At 45.4% G+C, this 22523-nt stretch overlaps 1 protein-coding gene across 2 annotated transcripts in view; it reads right to left on the bottom strand.

Annotated features, from left to right (window-relative positions):
• Positions 1–20263, bottom strand: part of C5 (complement C5) — a 50741-nt gene extending 30478 nt beyond the window's left edge. Inside the window, exons 1-13 of one of the 2 annotated variants that reach the window (XM_044440105.1) lie at positions 20095–20263; positions 17691–17883; positions 15989–16157; positions 14996–15066; positions 14188–14279; positions 11821–11903; positions 11016–11106; positions 9569–9674; positions 6939–7065; positions 5615–5730; positions 2532–2720; positions 399–602; positions 85–294 (exon numbers count right to left, since the gene is read on the bottom strand). In XM_044440105.1, the coding sequence (XP_044296040.1) occupies positions 85–294; positions 399–602; positions 2532–2720; positions 5615–5730; positions 6939–7065; positions 9569–9674; positions 11016–11106; positions 11821–11903; positions 14188–14279; positions 14996–15066; positions 15989–16157; positions 17691–17883; positions 20095–20159 (1716 nt within the window). In that variant the 5' untranslated portion in view covers positions 20160–20263. Of the gene's footprint in view, positions 1–84; positions 295–398; positions 603–2531; positions 2721–5614; positions 5731–6938; positions 7066–7512; positions 7555–9568; positions 9675–11015; positions 11107–11820; positions 11904–14187; positions 14280–14995; positions 15067–15988; positions 16158–17690; positions 17884–20094 lie in introns of those variants that run through there. The other variant, XM_044440106.1, reaches the window with a different exon arrangement.
• Positions 20264–22523: the final 2260 nt, after the last annotated feature.

The following is a 22523-nucleotide window of genomic DNA, read 5'->3' as shown; positions in this document are numbered from 1 at the left end:
AGCATTTGTCAACCATTCTCTGCATTGTGCCCATATTCGTTAATGGATGGAGAAAGTCAGCGAAGGTCAAGGCGCATTACTCACTTCAAGGCTGTTCTTGCATTTCTCTTCTATATTTAACCAGACTGAATCAGCTACCAGTTCTGCAGCTCCCTCTCCAGTGACTATGTAGTAGACGAGAATGCGGGCCGACGGAACCATTTCCTTAGTCAGCTGAAACTGCAGACCTTGATAATTGGTGCCTTGTATCCTTCCCTGAGTTCCATAGCGTATTATCTTCCCTTTGGATAAGATCTGAAACAAAGCCATGCATATAGAAAGTAGTGGGTTCAAAATACTGTGTAGAGAAGCCCTTTGTGTCACTCAGACCCTACTCCTTATGGATGTCCAGTACGTACCAAGTAACTGTAGTGATGAATCTTATCTATGTAGTGGCTTGATGGATAGATGTTGACGTGCACGGTTTCTCCCACAAGCAGCTTTTTATGGTTTGAAGCCCAGTCGATGTAGAGGTAGCTCCCACTGAGGGAAACATAGGATTTTGCCTCGTAACTTTTGCTGGCCTGGTTTTCCTCCGGTAACCTGGGATCTGCCGTTGCTATCTAAAAATGGGGGTGCACAAAGTGAAGCCAGAAGCAGCCATAGCTGGGAAAAGGTACGAATTAGCAGACGGAATTGGAAGCCCAATGCATTTCGAGCTAGAAAGGAGCGTGCCGAGTTGCAAAAGGAACATTTCTGGCCCATTCGTGGCTGTGGGAAAGGGATTCTAACTGAGTGGGAGGCATTGGCCTTGCATGCGAAGGTCCCCATTTCAATCCCTGGCAGCTCCAGGTAAGGTAACATTCTCATAACTCTTATAATGTCGGGACTTCCTGATGGAAGCCACCATGGGAAAGTGTTGGTCACGTTTCTCCTGTGATAGTGGGTCAGTTTGCCCTACAAAGAAAGGGAGGCTGTGTCATTGCACAGCCTTCTTTCAAGTGCATAGTGGGGAAGAGAAAGTGGCTGCCACAGGAATTACTCCGCAACTCTCTCATCTCAGTAGCATGAGCAGTGATTATTCGCCTTGCCGTCAATTGGAAACTCAGAAGCGCAGGAAAAAGATATACGTGGCTAGAGCTAGTTAGCCGTAAAAAGCCTGTCTTTACACTCACAAGTGCGGAAGGCAGAGTACTATTGCTAAAGATTATCGGTGCATGTCATGCTCCTTGTACTTTAACTAATAATTAGATACTTGTGGCTTCAGGATCGAGCCTAAAAGCTCTGGAATCGCTCCTGCTCCACGCTCCCTGGAACTGCTGAGTTCACTGATTCTCTCTCCACTTTGGAAGGACAGGATGCAGTCTAACTGGGGAGGGGTGTCAGTTTAAACCCCTCCAACTGGGGCTCTGCCTCCTCTTGCCAGCGACACATCATTCTTCCTAGCCTCAGACCGCCTCACCCTCACTTCCCCTCCTTACACTTTTATCATCCATCTCATGTGCTTGCCTTAACAAACCCGCCTTGATTTCCCTTGCTTCCTGTTCATTTGACTGTTCTGTTCACACAAAGAAAAGGCCATTATCAGTCCTCACTTCCCTTGCAGAGGGTTTAGTGCCAAATAAATAAGGTACTCCTGGGCAACAGTTGAGCTTTTCCAAGTGGAGTGTGCCAGTCGGGCAATCCGCTTTGATACACGACCTTCTTTTGCACCCAAATCATCTGTTTCCAGTAGATTCAGAAGAATCCCCAGTTCACATACCCGGATGTATAACTACAAATCTGCTGTGTGGTTTAATATCAGTGCCAACTCAGTCCTCATCTGGTAATCTACACCCATTCGATTTACCCGGTTTGGCATTCAGACACACTTGCAAAGCCTGTGCTGATTCCCCATGACACTTAATTCCTACCCATGTGGTGATGGCTAAAACCCACAGAATACAAAACAAAAACCTAAGACTGGTTTCTCCCCAATTAGTTCATGTAATTACCATAATATAATGAACAATGATAAGTGTATACTATTAATACTGTGCTTGAAATGACCAGTTCTCTGCATGTCTACTCAAGACACACTAAATTCAGTGGGACTTATTCTGAAGCCAGGCAACTTAAGGGCACAATCCTGCACTAGTTTGTACAGAAAAGGGGCATGTAACTCCCAGCATGTTCCAGCCAGCATAGCTAATAAGATGCACACACTGTGATTGCCTCTTGCTATAAGCTAGCACTGTCCCCCATCTCCCATCATCCCCAGTCTGCTTATATCACCCTAGCACCACGGTCCTGAAGGGCACCAAATTAGGGAAAGTGAGTTTCAGTAAGGCACAAACTAACTTCTCTTTTTACAGCCAGGAGACTTTTGATCATATTTCTCCCCTATTGCGTTACATTATTTTTTAAAAACAGCTTTTAAGGTCACTAGTCCAAACGTAAAATCTAAAAAAAAAAAAAAAAACCTTTCCAAACTGAATTGTGCACTGGCCAAAGTATACAAAACTCAAAGTACACACTGTACAAGAACTGAAATGCCAAAGAATTTAACTCACTCGGAACTCCAGTATTTTGGTGTTAGCAGGGATATTAACCACAAATAAAGCCATTCCATCAGTCTGAGTTGTCTGTGTCGTCCCGGATTCAGGTAGTGGCTGCCTTGTTAGGTCTACATCAAAGGCTGCAACAGTGAGTACCACTGGTAGATTTCTAACTGGCGCATCCATTGTATCTTTTACCTGCACCTGTTTGCACAAAAACAATTCAGTTGATTGCCATACTATCTTCCTTTAACTCATTGTACCAGTATCAGGAATTCCTTTATCATCAGGAATTAGATGCATGTAATGGTTGTCACGAATGCAATCAAATGCGATTGGGTACCCATCCCCAAATAACCCACAGTTCCACTTACACTAATTTGCAAAATTGAGCTGAAATTACCCATGTCTCTGTGCACATTATCTCTGTGCAGTTTCAGAATAACCAAAATGGAAACCTTGCACTTCGGGGGCATTTTTTGGCACTCTGTGTGAAAAAACATTTCCTTACTGATTCATATTAGGTGCCGTTTGTTTTCCTTCCCCAGCCCTCACACGAGAGGTGTAATTTGTTCAATTATCCTTGTATTCTGCAGCTTCCAGGATGCTTAAACCTAGTGAGGTATATTGTGGGCTGGGGGGACTTCCAAACTATTTCAGCACCTTTCCTATAAGGTTCTGCGGTGCCCTCGGCTGCCCACATTTACCGTCAGTAAGATCATCCCTTAACCAAACCCGATTGGCCCTGTGGCACTGTCATGTCACCCCATTCACCCTCTGGTTCCTGATCTAGCAGGATCCATCCCCTGGCTTCTGTTAGAGTAAAACCCTTTTTGTTCAGGCAGCCATTTGTTCTATCAGATCAGTAAGGTTTTCATCTGACACCTGTGCTTAATTTCCTGTAAACATTTACTAAATCGTTTTTGTTGTTTTTAATGTATCCTAGAGTTGGTTTTGATTGTTAAGGCTATTCTAAACAAAATGTAACTACCAGAAGGATGGGCTATACATTTAAATATGCAATATATCAAATAACACCATGAGCTAACTGGGTGGGCATGCATTCCACTTTCCAGGAGGCAGTCCTCTATGTTTGGTGGGGTGTCCCATCCAAGATGCAGCTTGCAGAGAGGACAAGCCCACAAATCTTGACATTTCTTTCCACAGCGGCACATGGACAGCAGAACCAGCAGCCATTTCTCTGCTCTGCTCTTTGCACTCCTGTTTAAATGGCAACAGTTCCTCCTGTACTTGCAGCTAATGCTCTCTCTGCCGGCATATGCGAGGCAGATCTTTGTCCCCTTTCATCCTCTTTCTTCGGATGATGCATTTCATTTTTCTTGGCAATGTGTATGTAGCCACCCTAGTGATTAATCCAGGCAGAAGATCAGCTGGGGACGAATCAAAGCTGCCCAAGAAGAGCCGGCCAAGGGAACCGCTGGCAGAAAATGGCACAATCAGAGTGTTTGCTGGGGTGCGGAATTCGTCATCGGCTGGGATCTCAGAACTCGCATCCTGTTTCGGCAGAGAGCAGCACACGGCGGCAGGGCCGGCTGCCTCCTCCTTGTTCGATGTTGCCAGAGTTAAGTGAGGTCAAGCACAGGTTTCGCCATCACCAAGCCCCTCTGCAGGCCACTCCCAATGGGACGGGGTGGAAAGGATGGAGGACAACCCTGCTCACTTCCCCTTGCCCCTCCCACCAGGGCTTTCTTCCAAGACCCCCTTTTCTTGCCTTTCCTCTGCTCCAGTAAGAGGGTCTTGCTTGCTAGTTGCAAAGTCACGTCTGACCCTTTGCGACCCCCATGGACAACACTCCTCCAGGCCTTCTTGTCCTCCATCATCCCCCAGACTCCACTTAAGCTCACACCGACTGCTTCAGTGACTCCATCCAGCCACCTCATCCTTTGCCATCCCCTCCTTTTGCCATCGATTGTTCCCAGTATTAGGCTCTTCTGCAGTGAGTCCTTCCTTCTCATTAGGTGGCCAAAGTATTGAATTTCATCTTCACTATCTGGCCTTCTAAAGAGCAGCCAGGGTTGATCTCCTCTAGGACTGACCGGTTTGATCGCCTTGCGGTCCAAGGGACTCGCAGGATTCTCCTCCAGCACCACAATTCAAAGGCCTCAATTCTTGGGCGCTCAGCCTTCCTTATGGTCCAACTTTCACAGAGGGTCAGGCAGGGGAAATACAGCAATCCCAGGGACCATTACTTGCCCCAGCTCCTTGGAGGGTTCCACAGCAGCCCTCAATCCTTCAAAGCTATCCTGCAAGTCTTTTGGCTTGCTTCTTTTCCCACTGGCCTCATTCAACCTCCCCTAGCTTCAACGCCTCAACCTTCCTCAAGCCCCACCTGGTCCCCTCTTCCTTCACTCACCTGCTGCCCACCTGTGACTCCTCCCACTCAGACCCATTCTGCTCAGGTCCATTGCTCCTTTCTGGCTGCCCAGCCTCTCCACTCCCCCTGTTCGTACTCTGTGTTCTGGGCCCTCCCACCCCATCCATTGGCCTTCTTTCTCCCTCTGCCCCCCACACATCTGTCCAGTTATCTTGCTCTTGCACTGCGCCACAATGCCAATTTCTTAAACTATGTTCATGGTGCTGAATGGACCTCCCATTTACATGGAAACTGATGCGAACTGTGATGGAAAGAGCACGGAGGCACATGCCACAGGTACATGCTCTCCTCAGACCAGAGAAGAGCAGAGGGCAACATGATGGGTTCACACCAGGTGATCGTGTTCTGTGCCATTTCTTGTACCTACCTGAATCTCAGGTCAGAAAGGGAGAGAAGAAAAGCGAGCACACGTATGTGGCTAGCTGAAGCCAGACAAAAAGTGACACACAGAGCAGTGGAACGGGCTGTTCATAGGGCTTAAGCTATGCACTGCAGAGGCACAATCATAAATAAATGCATTATTCCAGGAACCATTTACATCTCTCCTTCCAGCAGGCCCAAAGTCCAGGTAATGCCTGTTCCTGCTCCCATTCTCTCATTGCTTGGGGAAAGGAGGAGCACGTAGCCTCGCTGTCATCATTAGCATGAATGTAATGGTTACGTAATGCTATGACTGCGTCCCGCCTTTCCCATGTCGACTGACCTTAATGACGTAGGGAAGTCCAGGCTTCACAAAGAGAGGTGTGGCGACCAGGTTCTGTTTGTATGGAGACAAGGTGTACACGATCGTGGACAGCTCACTGTCCTCACTGTGGCCGCCTACAAAAGAAGCCTCCTGGTGAGATAGCTTGGAGAAGAGAGCCTCGGGTCTGAGTGCCCAAGCAACTTGGGCGGAGGGACGCCATGAGACAACCTGAGACAGGAGAGGACAGCCCCAAGAGATGGAAGGAGTCCGATTATGACGTTACGTTGATACCTTCCTCCTCCTCGCCACCTCTGTCGTCTGGTCTGGAATAAGAGGCCAGTTGCACTGAGCTCCGTCTCCAGCCACTGGGGAGGACCGTGCCACTCCCCCACCATGCTTCTCTTTGAAGCAAGTCCCAGCTCCTTGTGCCCCAAGCTGGCCTACTTCCCTCAAGTTCAGTGGAGGACACTCGGATAATCACCAGCCCTGAAGCAGGATCCACCTGCCACTCTCAACAGCTTCTGAAGATGGGGAGAGAAGGTCCTTTGTCTTGGGGCGAGAGAGACAGGAAGCCACCATTTTCCCAAACTGTGGGTCCACCTGGCTCGGTACTGTTGCTGCAGATCCTGAGTTTCATGCCAGGGTTTTCCAGCTCTGCTGGGATCGTCCCTGGGAGCACCTGCAGGCAGAGCTTGTGTTCCTCCCGGAGCCACAGCCCACCCCTGCTTCTTAAATGTATCTCACCATGCGCAATACACTTGGCCTGATGTTTTAAGCTCCAAACCATGTGTTATATATGCATGATGTCCCTTAGCAGAAAGAAGCCTTTCAGGCTGATGCACAACAAGTCAAAAAATATGCCATTTGCTACATAGAATTCTCTCTTTTCACATCATCAGTTTTAGGTGCTACAGGACTCAGACGAAGAGCCCAGGTGGACAGGTTCTGGCTCCTTAATGGGTGCATTAGCAAGGCAGCATGTTGGAGAAGAGAAACAGTCACTCCAGGTCAATGAGTAGAGATCTCCGGGCAGAATGCCCCAACACAGACGAGCATCAGGAAACCCATCATCCTCCATTGCGTCCTACAAAACGTCTAGGGGCGAGCACCACAGTTTGGAGCTCTTCACTGGCTGGCCCCATCTAGCCATGCTGGCCCTGACAGGGTGAGCTTAAAAGGGCTTCCTACCTGGGACTGAGATTTCATTTTTGCCTTTCCTCATGAGCAAACAGCTGGAAGAAAGGTCCAGTGGGTGCTGCTAACCCAGACTGAGGAAGCGCTACCTGACCTGTTGACTTGGGAATCCATTAAGGACTTTGAAATGGATTAAAGAGAGGTTTACCTCTTATTTCCACCACCGACACGGCGATGTAAAGTCTTGCATCATCAAGCTCTTGGAGATCGTGATAGCCTATTTCACTGACAGCCGATTTGCTGTTAAAATAAAGCTCTGCAACTCCGTCTTCTATCTGAGGACAAAGGCAAAGAAATCATGCCATATTCAAACAGCAGACTGGGCCCAGTTTTACTCCGTTTCTCTTCAAAGCACCTTGACTGCCTCTTGGTTCCATGTGAAGACAAAGAAATATCAGGAGGCCTTGTTTGTCAGTGGACCAAGGCAGGCAACTCTGGGTTCACACAAGGTAATTGGCCATAGTTGGCTTATAAGCCGGGGTAACTTGTTGCGTTGTCTATGTTCAAACAACATGACAAGCCACTCCTGGCTCACAAACCACCATGGCTCTTCCTGTTGTGCGAACCTAGTCAAGCAGATGTACTTGCAGGACACAGTGATCCATCATGTTGTAGAAACCTAGGCCACTTCTTGCAGGGCGGCTTGTTGAGCGGCAAAAGTCCACCCTGGCAAACCATGCTTTGCGCTGGGGTTGGTTCACCCCGGTGGGTTGTCATCTCACCTGAACCTGGGCCACTGCCCTGATCATGGGTACAAGGAAGAGGTAAGCAAGAAGCTCAGCAGTTGAGCTTACTCGGGCGACTGCCAAGTGGCACAATGGGCAACTATCCCTGACTTGGTGCCAACCTCGCTTTTGTGCTCTCCACAGCTTCCCCCACTTTCCCTTTTTCTCCTCCCCAGAGATTGATTTCTGCAAAGTCCAGGTGGGCAGCCAGTGACAGTCCCTCCAAAGCCGAAGTGAAACACCACAGATCCAGCCACTGGTTCAGCACCTATTTATTCTGCACATGCAAATATACTTTATAGGGATTTTATTCTTGGCACAGACTTGCCCAAGCATGTGAAAGAAACCTTAAGAGAAATGAAATCCTATTTTTACGCATTTCTGAAATACGTACCTCACTGCAGTGACCTCCCTGAAGACGACCCTACAATGGGAGGTCAGCACAGCATGGCAAAGCCACTCAGCTATCATGATGTAGCAATACAAGCTATTCTGCAGGGCCCTAGGGGAATCTGCCATTAGTTCTACTGTGTTCCTTGATTCATCATTCAAGATCAGGCCCCTCAAAAACACCTTTCATTCATTGACCTAGTTTCTGGGACTAAACGCTTTTGAATTCTGAGAAATGAGCCAAAATAGTTGGCAGATGTTTACCGTATTACAGATCCTGGCAACTATGCAGTACGCTTCTAGTTTCTAGGGGCCCTGACAAATGAAAAATTCTAAAGAACTCCAACATTTTCCTTCCCTGGAAAATATATTGGCATGTGACCAAATTATAGCAAATATTTCAAGCCAAGTTCCCAGAAGCAACAAGAGCTGGGGAGTGCTTCAAAGACTCTGCACTCTCACCCACTCCAGGGAGGGATTCACTAGGAGCCATGACTAAATTAGCTTAAATCCAAGTTGCTGACAGTTAAGCGGTTTGTGGAATGGGTCGTTAGGATAAAATATGAAAACCACTGGCTTCTAAGTAGAACCATTTATATGAATGAGAGCGAACTATTGGATGGTTTTTGATGAGCGCTGTCCAAGAGCCTTGGAAATTAATTCTAACAGGAGGGGGGCACGCATTATGGTTTCATGATCAGTAGGGTACCCAGTTCCAGCCCAAGGATATTTATGGGGTTGCTGATGATGAACAGTCCATGTGCAGCTGGACTTCTGAATACACCTAGCACAGCCTTCCCCAACCAACAGAGGAATTTGGACTGCAGTTCCCAGAATTCCCATCCTGCAGGGCCATTAGCTGGGAATTCGGGGTGTTGTTGTCCCAATGTGCCTGGAAGGCAGATGATTGGGGAAGGCTAGGCTGATTGATAAAGTATCAACAATTGATAAAGTATCAACCATTCCCCTGCCACTGCCATTTCTTTCTTTGCTGATAACTTAAATGCAAACTGCTGGGTCTTTACACTCGAGTAGTGGCCATCTAGCTGAATGGGGCATGAAAGCAGCAGCACCCTCTGGCCCATGCGCCCCAGCACCTGGTGTACACAGGCATGTACCCATCTCTTCCATAAAGTTGCCCAATTCCCTCTTAAAGTCACCCAAATGGGTGGCCATCACTGATGCCGATACCTGTTCTGAAATCCAAGCAAGTGCATGGGGACCCAAGTTTTCAAAAGGGAACAGTGAATCTCTAATAACTTTAATGTCTCTAGGCAGACTAGGGATTCTAGTCTGTGCCTAGGGATTCCAGAAAGGCTTCAACTTGGGCCCCTCGACCCTTTTAATGAATTACTTTCTTTTTTAAGTAACGCGGTCCTGCTAAAGAGCAGCTTCCCATCGCTGATGGAAAATCAACAAGAGATCTACTGATGTGGCCTGGCTCTTTGAGCCAAGCTGAAACTGCTCCCTGGATGAGGTACTGTCTGCTACATTTTACTCCAAAGAGTATTTGTTTCCCCTTTACGCCCCTGATAGGACTACTTTAAAATGGAAATGCTGACACTGAATAATTGCCTCAGTAAACCGGAGCCAGATCTAGACCTCAGAAACGACACTGGGAACTGGAGCAGATAGAACCCGATTATATTTTCTCCAAACTTACCTCGACCTGTCTCAAGGCGTTGGGCATCATGGTTTTCTGCCCCCCCTGAATTATTCCAAAACGGACAAAACCTTGTGCATTAGCCAATGCCTTGTTGTAAAAATACCTTGGAAATAAGACCAAAAAGAAAAAGTGAGTGAAGGAGAAACTGCACATCAGCCCATAACCTGACTCAGTTTTTGTCGCTGCAGCACGGATAATGGGAAGAGGAATGTATAATAAGTCATTTATTTCCAACTGGGAGGGGCCATCCTTGGGGCAAAGATGAATGGGTTAAGGCAGACTTCCCAAACCTGGTCTGCTCCAGTTGTTTCAGATTTCAGTTCCCACCAGCCCCAACCATCATGACCAATGGCCAGGAGTGCTTGGAATTAAAATCCAAAACTTCAGCATGGCACTAGGCTGAAGAAGGGTGCCTAAAGCACAAGCCAGCCACAACGTTGCTCATTACTTGTATGCAAGAAACATGTGGGTTGTATGTCATGCACAGAGCAAGGCCGGTCCTACCAGTAGGTAGAGGGACGGCATTGTGGCCGAGGCTGGGAGCCAGAAGCAAGGCTGGGGAGAGCCAGGGACAGGTGGCTAAGTTAGCCCACTGCCACGATGGAGGCACCTGCCTTCCTCTCGGTAGTGAAAACTAGCTCCACGGCCAGTCCACTCCAGGCAGCTTCTGTAAGCGGAAAGGGTCAGGGCACCCTTGACCTTCCAACAGAAAAATGCCCAGGCCAGCCCTAGTGCACAGGTGCTGCAGGGAACTGTGACCAGACTTGGGACTCTGGGGGATGGGAGCAGATTTTAACTCTCCTCTCCTGCCAAAAAACAGCTCTCTGAAGTTGCTGCTTGCATTTCAGGGAAAGTTCCCACTGGTGCCAATGGAAAAGTCAGACAGCAGCTTCAGAGAGATCTTTGTCAGGGCCGTGGCAGGGAGCCTCACGACAGAATTAACGACCAAAGGGAACGAGTGAAAGCAACACAAAACTCTGCACTCTGGAGGGCGCCTGTTCACAGTTCCAGTCAGCTATGGTACGTTGTTCTAGCTTCCACCCAGCCCTCTGATCCCCAGCCTAAAACAGTCCGTCAGTATTCTGCACTCGCAGGCTATGCTTGGTGCCCACTGGGTCGTTACTGGGTTCCCCGTTATCTACTCAGGATTGCCATTTTCTTTGGTTTTGTTTGCATATCTTACCCCTCCCCGCTGCTCCCCTTTCACTGCTACTGCCATTGAGCACTGAGAGCCTGAATTGCACTATCTAAGTACTGACACTCACATCTGAAACTTCCTAGCCTATAAGTCAGGTTGCCAATTCAAGAGGCCATACTATAGAGCTTGAGGAATCTTTCCCAGAATCCACTGCAATGTCTTGGACTGCTAGTGGGACTCCTCCAAAGGGCGGGGGGGGGGGGGACAAACTAGAGTACAGAAGAAACATTGCTAAGCCCGTCTTACCTGGCTTTGATAGTAATCTTGAATCTTTCGAATTTCTGAGAGCTAATGAAGTTGCTCTCGGGTTCTATGGTGACAGAAAACCTTGGCATTGCTGAAATATGAAGTAAAAGAAAGTTAATTTGACACGTTTAATTATACAGAGGAAACCCTGTACTCGAGGTTGGCACTCATTTTGTTTCTTCTGCTCCAGAGTCTCATTTTATAACAATCTTGCATGCTGGTGGGAAAATCTTTGTTCTGTTCTTTTCCGTAAGTGATAAGAAACGCTTTTCACCAGCATAAATTTTATCATGGCAAACCTTAATTCAATCCTATATTTGAATGCATGGAGGAACCCATTCCCTAAACCACGTGGAAGGAAATGGAACAAAGAGGAAACTGTTGGATGCATGTGGAAACTACCCATCCTATAAAGGAACTATACTGCCTTGAAGGTTTCAGAAACATGCTTGTGAGGATAAATGTTCCTGGAAGCCAGCTGCAAGAAGAGCTGCATCTGGGGTGCAGTTGGAGAGGAAGAACTCGTGGGTGGGGCTGAAGTGGGCATAGACTCAAACACAGACCCCCACCACTTCTTCACTGAAAATGCCTCCTCCCATTTCTGAAATGGCTTTTCCCCAGCAAAAAAAAAAGTCACTTAAAAGCATGTTAAGAATATGCCAACAGCAAACAAATGCAGTTCATGTATTGAATATACATTATGCATATTCAATAATGCAAATGGAATAATTTGCCCCTGCAAAGAATACACATCTGGTATCCTTATATTCATTAGTATTAACATTCCAGGAAGCATCAGCATTACCATATTTTTTAACTTGAAATGGGGCAACAGCAGAGGTTGCAAAGATCGTCTGATACTTGGCTTTAATTTTCCAAACACCGTACCTATGAGGAAAAAAGTTCATGAAGGCATTTTTAAAAATAGGGGAAGGGCTTCATTCTAAATTTCAGGGTTGAGCTGTAAATTTAGTCTTCAGATTTATTGGTCTCACAGGAGATTCCCTATTTCAAAAGTCAATGTGTATTACTGGACTTAGTTTCAAATGCTGTACTCATGCTGTGATTAGAGACCTACCTGCTTATTCTGCTGAGCGGAGCACGGGGTACCTGCCCTGAAGTTTTACCTTGATGGTTCCACTTGGGGGTTCTAAAAAACCAGCCTCCCTGGTCAATCTTAGCAGGGGATCAGAACACTCTCCCAAAACCTGAGACTGATCCAGGGCATGCTGTCCTGATGCAGCCAGAGAATATTCCCAGGAACAGAAAGCAGTCTGCAGGCATTAGCTACACATGACTGTTTGAATGGCAAGGCAGAAACAAGTGGTCTCTTGCACGCTTGCCTTCAGCCTAACAGAAGATCTCACAAGGACTTCCAAAAAGTGACCCAATTCTCCCTGTTCCTTTCCATGATTGCTTGGGATGGAAGGAAGCTGCACCCACCTGGGCCTGAATTCCTTGCATTTAGATGGTGTGTGTGGGGGGGTTCAGTTCAAAAAACTGGTATATTCTGAGCCAAATCCATTCTTTTGCCACCCCCTTGAAATTGCTCTGTTAGCAGCCCATGTTCTCTGCCCTCTCCCACAAGCCTTTGCATTTAATTCTGCAGGGTCCTCACTGAGTCTTCACAGAGCAAAGTAAGAGACATGTTCAATTTCCCTTGAAGAACAGGCCAGTGACCATAGGACAACACATGCTTTCCTTCCAAGAGATCCTGGGTTTGATCCATGGCGTCTCCAGGTAGGGCAGGAAATACTCCTGTGCCTTAAACCCCAGAGAATTGCAGCCGGTCCGTGATGACAAAGCGGGCTAGGTAGATCAAGGATCTGATGCATACAGAGCCAGCTCTGTATGCATCTCTATCCCATTTGTTTGTTTGTTTGCAGTAGCACGCAAACACTTAAGTATCATTTGCAGAAGTGCTTTACCTAGAAGGATACATTCTGTAGTCAGTCAAGTAGCAAACATCTGACTGAAACAATGCACCTCGGGAGTGGGTACCTTGGAGAACTGAGTTTTCCAAACAGAGCTGTCTCCCTCATTAAGGTCCTCTTTGCTTTCAAACACCGTGAACTTCCAGCATCCCCTAGAGGGCTAAATGTGAACCAGTTTTGCACTTCTGAGTAAAATTCATGCAGACTGATTTGCCATCTTATGGCATCGCTGCTGCTAGAGAAGTCCTTCTCCATACCCCACAGAAAATAATCTAATCCCATTCCATTGATCAGGTTGGGTTTCAGATTCCAGGAAGACTTTTCCAACTCTTGAGACCAATGTTTAAATCAGTGTTCAGCAACTTTGTGTCTTCCAGATGTATTAAAGTGCCTGTAGGTCATGGATAATGGGAGCTATAGTCCATTGTATCTAGAAGGCACCAGCTAGGGAAGGGGGACTTAAATCCATCCGTTCAGATTCAGGATATACAAAACACTTGAAACTGTACTGACTGAGCAATAGCAGCACCAACACATCATCATCATCATCATCATCATCATCACATTTCTATGCCGCCCCTTGCCGAAACCTCGGGGCGGCTTACAACATGATAAAATACATTGAAATACAATAGTACATAATAAATTACCATTAAATACAAAAATACAAAAAATACATTGACTTACAAATATAAAATTAAAATTATCAGTATAAAATAAAAATATAGGAGGAGAAAGAGAAGGAAGAAGAAGTTGCCCTGGCCAGATCATATGTTTTAACAATTGAAATGATGTTTAAATAAAAAGGTCTTTATCTGGCGCCGAAAAACCCGTAACGACGGTGCCAGGCGGACCTCTTTGGGGAGTGAATTCCATAGGTTGGGCGCCACCGCAGAGAAAGCCCTCCTCCGGGTACTTACTCTCCTAATTTCTTTCATGGAGGGTTCCCGGAGAAGGGACTCTCCCGCAGATCTCAAAGGGCGGTCGGGCAAATACGGACATAAGCGCTCGTTCAGGTAGCCAGGACCCAAGCCGTTTAGGGCTTTATAGGTCATAATCAACACCTTGAATTGGGCCCGGGCTTCAATGGGAAGCCAGTGAAGCTGACGGAGGACTGGAGTCATGTGATCATAACGCCCCGTCCCCGTCAGCAACCTGGCAGCTCTATTTTGCACCATTCAGGTTGCGCCCAGGATCAAAGCTTTAATTAGTAATATTTGAAGTATTAATAGATATACTTAGGATGTGGTGGGATTTTGAAGTCAGGGAAGGAAACAATTCCGGCAACGTCATCTTCATTTATAATATCCACCTCTACTCCTTCTGGATCCTGCATAGAAAATAAAAACTTGTATTGATTTTTGACAACTTGCATGTTGTTCTGCAGGAAGTTCCCTTGGGCAGGAGGATTTGGCCCTGAAACTCTGAAATAAATGCAACATTTAAAAAAATAAACCCTCCAAATTAAGGAGTGGCTCAGCAGAACTCACTAAAACAGATTTGTTTGAAAGATTTATACCTCACTTTTGATTAAATGTTCTCCAAGCCAGCTTATAACAGATCTAAACGAGCAAAACACAAAGCAGTGATGGCTTAAGATCAACTCCAAATAGCATCTACATATTTAAGTAACACATTTTCAGGAAAAGTTTGAACAACTGTTTCCAGCAGTTAACTTGTTTCATACAAAGCAAATAAGCTTGTTCATATTTTGTAAGGTCTGGATGAAATTAAAATGGCTTCCAAAGTCCTCACAGCTATGTTGGAGAAGAGGAGTACGTGAGCCCAGAGTGCATGGTGAGGCTTGTCAGATGTCTGTTAGGACAAACTTTATTGCCAAGGAGGAAAGTTTCTGGGGCCGAGATGTTGCTAAGATGAGAAATCCTTTACTGCTGGCTGTGCCAGCTGCGGCTGATTGGAGTTTTGAGTCCAATAACATCTGTACCCCCTTAGGTTACTTCTGCATGCTGGCTTGTTTTGTCTATGCTGCTTATGTTTAAAATGAAAACTAGATTATGTTTACATTTAATGAGGAGTGACACTCACCACAATGGTTAAGGTGACTGATCTTCTTGCTGGCCTCAACTCTTCATTCAAGGAATAGACCCGAACCTTCACTGCAGTGATAATTTCAAATAAATGATACTTAATTCTAATGGAATGCATGCCTTCTGGCTCATTTGGGAACCTCAGGGCAGCTAACAAAAATATCTAAAAAAATCAATACATCTACCAAACATCAGGAAAAACAAAACACAAATTAAGAGCACCCCACCGACACTAAAAAGTGACTGATGTTATCCATAAGACAACACAGATTAAGGAAAATAACCAGAGCTTGATTTAAGAATGCATCCCAACATCTGCTGGAAGAGGCATCTATGTTAAGAGGCATTCCATCCTACATGACAGAGAAAGAGGGAATGCCTCTTCCAGGATTGTGATCACTATCCTTTAGGCTGTACCCCTACAGTCTCTGGATCATAACACATTTGATTTGCATCCCCCTGCCTCCCTCCCCAGAAAGTGAGGGAGATCCTCAAGCAGAAAAGAGATCTGCTCTCACAAACCTCTCCCTTGCAGGTATGGAAATGTCTATACCCTTCCTGCTTTGCGATTGGTGCTCTGATGGGAGTAACCGAAAAACAGGACATCCTGGAAATAGGATCAGCAGATGCTTTAAATACACTATCAATAAATTTCAATGGAACAACAACATTACAGTCTAACATTGCATGACAGCATCACAATCAAGTTAAATCAGATGAAAGAAATCTTAGCAGCATCTTTTTAGCTAAAAATTTGATAGCTCAATCCAGTCAATTAAAGGCCAATCCTATGCAAATTCAGACAGGAAAAAAGGCCTCCAAGAGGACTCTGCTAGGAATTTTAGGTCTGTTTATTTAAACTTGCCTAGGACTGCACCTCAGCTAATTCAAGTGTGCTATTGTTTTAAAAAACAATCAAAATTGGCTTTAAGGATAATGCAAAACTGCAACAGTGTTTAGCAGCATTTTGCAATAGAAAAAGTAACCTCACCTGATTGATCAGGAGTGTAAATAGGCTTGTCTGTCTGAATAAAGAGGAATCCATTCTCATAAGTAATGGGCATTTTCTTCTCTTTTGTAAAGTGCGGGGAAGTTGCTTCCAGATATACATATTCTACTGGTTTCTTTGGGTCTCTGCTTGATAAATCTTTGGGCTGAATCTGGAAATGGTATAGATTTTTAAAACAAAAATGCAGCCAACTAATCATGTAATAGAATAATTTCCCCTCTTTCACGAAAACCAACTAAAAATGCCAAGTAACAAACTTGATAAGATCGGATTCATACCATCGCTCAGAGAAAACTTGATGACATGCCTCAACAACAGCATGGAGTTTCGGGAAATCAAGTCAAGATCTGTGCTATTAGTTGTTTTAAAAACACCTGGCAGTGAATGCACCCTAACCGGCGCTTGCGGTAAGTGGCACTTAATTATGTCTCAGGGTTATAACCCTTTCCATAGCCAATGTAACCCAATGTGCTGGACTATAACTCAACTCACAGCTCCGCTCAGCCTGCCAAAATGAGGAAGGCTATCTTCCTATCAGAAGAGGGATCCGAGGCCAGTGAAGATGGGAAAATTCTGGAAGGGCAGCAGAAACAAAAGAGCTGGACCTTCTGTTAGGCAAAAGGAAACACTTGGTTGCTTGTTGTTGCTAGTTTCGAAGTCGTGTCCGACCCTTCGTGACCCCATGGACAACACTCCTCCAGGCTTTCCTGTGCTCCACCATCCCCCAGAGTCCACTTAAGCTCAAGCCAACTGCTTCAGTGACCCCCATCCAGCCCCCTCATCCTCTGCCATCCCCTCCTTCTCTTGCCGTCAATTGTTCCCAGCATTAGGCTCTTCTCCAGTGGGTCCTTCCTGCTCATTAGGTGGCCAAAGCATTTGAGCTTCATCTTCTAGTATTAAAGTTTTCACTAAGTATTAGTGTTTCCACCTTAACCCCTTCATGGATCACTGCCTTGTCGTGGCGAAGGGGCTTGCATAGCTCAATGAAGCTATGAGCTATGCCATGCAGGGCCACCCAAGACGGACAGGTCATAGCAGAGAGCTCTGACAAAACGTGATCCACCGGAGAAGGAAATGGCAACCCACTCCAGGATCCTTGCCATGAAAACCCCACGGACAGTACCAAAAGGCAAAAAAACACTTGGTGCAGGTGACCAAGTCTGGGAGACAGTGGCGACATTTTGGAGAAAAAAAGATTTGTGCCAGAAAGCCTGCTCAGTGCTCCCTAAGTTAGTTTGCTACCTTAAAGAGCAGCAAAGGATGCTTGTGTCCCATCATCACAGCTGAGGCCAGATCCAGCGGACGTTCCAACTGGCCTTTGTACATGCAATAGGAGGCTGGACCATTCTGGCTTGTCACGGGCAGCAAAATGTCTTTGGCACTTTAAAACTCACACATGGGTGATGGCATAAAATTCCTTTTCATGGTATTTCTGGTCCCCTAAGCCTTGCACCATAATAAATGAGTTGCGTTATATGAGGCCGCACCAATGAAACATTTTGTGCCAAAACACATTTGGCTTCTGCTGAAATATATTTGATAGTACTAGTCCTACCTGGGCATTTATTATTGACACTCTGTAACTAATTATTAGTCTGTGCAACAAAGGATCCTTTGTAATACAGCTTTGGGCTTAAATTAAACCGAGTGTGTAAGTGGACTGGAAGTTGTTTTAACTACATACCGTTACTGTGACGGAACCTTGGAACTGATTTGCCGGAGTTAGCTGAGCGTGTCCAAGAGCGTAGGTTGTTTGTTTATCAGGGAAGCTTTTAACAGATATTGTCACTGGAAACTCCTGTTCGTATCCAAAGGCTTGGATCACCACCTTTTCAGATGATGCGACACGGAGGATTTTGGGTGCTGAGATGACATATCTGTAACAAAGGCACAACAAATGGTCGCTTTTATCCCTTATGAGGGGCCCCGTCAGGCACTGCGGTGTGTTTGTGGAGGGTAGGAAACCGTCACTTGTGCAACCAGAAATCACTTTTGCTCGTATTTTGTAATGGGCTTGGCCCTGTGCTTTCTGCAGCATCATGCTGAGAATCCTTACATGTCTCTTCTGCATCTGCTGGTGTAAACCAATAGGAAAATTCTTGCCATTACCCTAATACTTCATCTGCCCCCATTCTAAAAAAAAATCCTGGAGCTGTGCTCACCCATATTCCCCCTATACCATGCCATGGATGCAAAATGTTCCACTGCAAGAAGTTCTTTGTTTTGCGCTGTTATAGTCTTGCAAAATTCTGGCTCTTTCACTGCAAGTTCCTCCTTCCTTTCCAAGCTACATGAAAAAAGTAATGTGAAGGATCCAGAGCCGCTGCCATATAATTCAAAGAAAAAAGATTGCCAAGGGAAAAAAGCACATACTAACAGTATCAAGAAATAACAGGACAAATAACTTGAATGTGTAAGGAACTGCCTCAGCAGAACCACAGTTTAGGCGTGATCTAAATTAAAGCACTCAGTCCCTCAAGGACGACCGCTTTTCCACCAAGCTTTGTCATTTCAACAGCAGCTCAGTGGCTCACCTGCCAATTCCTGCATATCAGAATCTATTACATAGGCTGCTAAAAGTCAGAGAGAACTTGACAACCCTCCTCTTGTGTTGTCAGCTGTACAGGATCGCACCGATGATGCACAATTAATTGGACCATGTGCAACTTCTCGGTGACGTGGGTCCAGCCTTCCCTGACACAATGCCTTCTGTATGTGTTGGACTACAATTCTCCTGACCCACAGCCAAGGAATGGGAATAATGGGACTTGTAGCTGATGTAACTGGAGGGTACCAGCAGTTTAATTGTGCCCATGGGGTCACAAAGGGTCAAGCATGACTTTGCAACTAGCAGCAGCAGCAGCTTAATTGCTAAATACTGGAGCAATTCTAGCCCTTCACAGCTGAGGCTGAGCAGGCTGAAAACATCCAGCTGCAGAACAGCAAAACCGCCCAGGACCTCTGAAAAACATGGGCTGATATTAAAAGAAAGCTTTTTCTATGCTATCGCTCAATGCACTGCCCACTGTTAAAGATCAGTTTTGCATTAAATAGAATTAGGGTGGGCACGGGAATCCCTGAACAATACAGGTGACATGCTACCAAAATCAGCAAGAGCTTTGATTCTTCGGTGGTTGTCTAACTGGCTAGCAATTTGTTTGTGACCAAACAGCAGACAAATTTGCTTGTCACCATGTATCTCATCTTCACTATTTATTCATTTCTGATCTGGTTTTTGGTATGAAAGGCACCATGCAGGTGGATTACGAATTGCATAAACAGAGCACATAACTATTTAAATAAGACCAAACCAGTTCAACAAATAATATTACAATAGGATTAAAAGAGCACTCAAGCTGGACTGAAAATTCACAGGACATATGTTGTTTTTCCTTTAAGGGGTGTATGTGTGTGTGTTTTAAACAAAATATAGCTATAGCTTTAGAAGTTGCCAGCTGAGGCATAACATGCATATGGGGTGTTTTAATCCTTTCTCCTACAGTGATTTGGTTTATTTAGCCCAGTCCCTTCCCCCAAACCCCATAGCAATAATACAGCAGGTCCACCATCCCACTACAAAAGTCGCAGTTTGCAAGAACTTCCTGGCCAGGAGAAATTGCACAAAATTGCATGTCACCTGTTTCAGCCTTGCATCTCCAAATGCCTCCTGAAATAACATTGTTCTATCTCACAGTCTAAAAACATCATTACAGGTTTTGTGGTGGGCATCCTTGGACAGGGAGGCCCAGAATTCAGGAGCTGTCACCCTCATGAAATTCTTTCTAGACTCGCTAGGCAGTGGTGTATGAGTCAGGGTCACAGTGATATCCTCAACTTACAGGAGGGCAAGCGTCTTACGGAGGAAGAGATAAAGTACATAGACCCATGCTTCCAGGCTTCAAAATGGGCTGAATCCAAGCTTAGTTATGTTTAGAATATCGCCACTCAAATCAAAGGGACTTAAACTATGTTTAAAGCTTACTGATTTCAATGGATCTGCTACTAAGCCTGCCAAAACCAGTCTATCCCCTTTTATCCTTGTTCTGGTTAACAACAACTCTGTGTTGCATGAAGCACACATTACTTACGTTTGCTCCTGAGTCAACCCTCTTCCACAAAACATCAGAAGAAAGAAAATGCCTAGAAGATTCATGATTGCTCGGAGGTGTTGGGACCGGGGAAACCAGCCCTTGGTGTTCTGTTCTCCTGCAAGTCCATCAAATGAATTTGTTAGTGGATTTATCTAAAAGTTAATCATTCATCAGGTCATCAAATCCCAGAAGGGAATTGTGAGGAAATCCCCTTCTATAATGCCAGCCAGACTGGAGTACCTAATTCAAGAGCCTTCCTTTCCCGTGTGCCTTTAAGCACGGTGCAATGTATACTGCTAAGTCAGACACTCCTTTACCATGTAAGCAAGCAAACTCTGGGAGAAGTAATGCAATACCTTGTTCCTTAAAAAACCAAAAACAAACCTCTAGCTGAGATTTCTTCAGACATGTTGTTTTGAGCCATTCTTCTTCACTTCTCTGCCAGCCTGAGTTTGAGACATTGTTACACATAGACAGACACACAACCAATATTTCTAAGTCTCTGTCTCAGGATCATTGTCCAAATAAATCAACAGGACAGAAATCAAATTTGCCATTTGCAAATCACTAATTTGTATCTATCCATGCTATTTAAGAACTAATTACTAGGATGCATTTAAATTCCACATCAATTTATTTAAATCCACATCAGTTCAAGGAGAATAAGTTCTCAATTAATTTGCACACCTTGTTCTAAGTCATTCCTCTGCCCCAGTGGGGGTTCCTCATTTTAAATAATTTGCAAACTCTCTCTGTAGCTTCCACTAACCCTTCTCCAGTCCCTGCTTGTGTCTCTCTTGATCCTGGAGGAAAATTGCCTGCAGCCCATGCAATTCAGCTGGGATAAAACTTAAGATTAATGGCCAGGTTGTGGAGAATTGATGGGGGTTTCAACATGTGGGAAGGGAAAAAATTAAGTTCTTACCGCAAACCCCTTGATAATCACCACTTGCATGGGAAAGTACACTAAGAAAAAATTCCATTAGTACCAGCTGAGACTCAGAGCTTAGGGAAATAGATCCCAAGCCCTGGGAAACAGTTCGGGGCCAGGGTCCCTCAGCCCAGGCCTAACAGGCAACAACAGAGAAATGCTGGAGGAACAAGTGTGTTTTGGGGAGACAGTGGAAACACACCATTTTTTCTGCCTCCTCAAACTGCATGGAAAGAAAGTGGTGTCTTAGCTACATAACCAACATTCAGCAAAAAATAGTGGTCATGATGCTCCTAGGATTAGAGAGAGAGAGAGAGAGAAACTAGGGTACAGGATTTTTTCTACTCAGCCATGCTCCACTGGTAGCTTAGCTTCCAGGGCTCATGACATTTTTTGCCCTGTGCCAGCGATAAAGAAAGCCGAGTGGACAATTGGCATGGCTCTATCTCTGTCTTGTCTGCAAGTGGGGAGCAGTTTCAATTTCACTGATGCGCCTTTTAACGATCCACATCCACAGACAGAAGAAAAATGAGGAATGCCCAGATTGCACTACATTTAATATAACCTTGTTAACTTCCGATAAGCAGAAGTCTGGCTCTGCTTCTTTTATTTGCGTATTAAGTGTAATACCCTAGCGAGCAACAAAACAGAAGTTAATGCCAAGATGTTGCAAGTTTAAACAAAAGCTATAGCCAGTGCTTACGGGAAAAGGGCATTTTCCAAAGAAATCTTTGACCAATCGAATCTTGCATACCCGCCCTCATCGGGCGGGGGGGGGCAGGTCACCCTTGCCCTTGTCAGCAAAAGGCCAGGACTTCTGATGTGTGTGTAGTGGGGGGGGGGGGGGGGTTCAGGCAGGTTTCAGGCTTCCTTCACTGGAAGACCCTCTTTCCTTTTTTGAATGTGGTCAGTGCCTGCAATGCAAGCAGCCTTGAATAATTGGAAAACTTGATGCAAATATAAACCAATGGTTAGATTAAAAAAAAAAAAAACCATGGGGTGATTTAAGCTAATTCAGCCCATGGCATATCCGGCAATTTCAATCCCTAAAATTTGCTCTTACATCACATGACTTGCATTTCTTGCAATGTGGGTTTTGAACTTTGCATCTCCGAAAAGCTGGACCCTCCAAAAAGCTGGTTTCTTGCCAAGTCTGACGGCCAGTGAAGAGCAACCACAAATGGGAAGTTCATTTCCATCCTTCAGCCTCCTGACCCTGGTCTGATATTTAGCCTCCTACTATAAACCTATTAAATTTTGAGCACTTCCTCTCTCCTCCATGCAGGAAGCACCGAGAGCTTTTGAAGAGAGACTTCGGTTCTGCAAACATTATCAGAAAAAGTAGCTATGGAATTTCAGCATTGTTGCTCTATAAAGCCTGAATGCCTTAATGAACCATACAATCAAAAAAGTTCCTTCAAGGAATTTGCAACTTAGTAACGACCTGGTAAGCAGCATGCTTTGGCTGGCACCAAGGTTGCCATCCTGCACACTG

This window comes from Varanus komodoensis, unplaced genomic scaffold, assembly GCF_004798865.1.
Source record: "Varanus komodoensis strain SLA01 unplaced genomic scaffold, ASM479886v1 scaffold36, whole genome shotgun sequence".
NCBI lineage: Eukaryota > Metazoa > Chordata > Lepidosauria > Squamata > Varanidae > Varanus > Varanus komodoensis.
The sequence above is the reverse complement of the archived record's forward strand: the minus strand, read 5'-3'. Positions and strand labels throughout refer to the sequence as shown.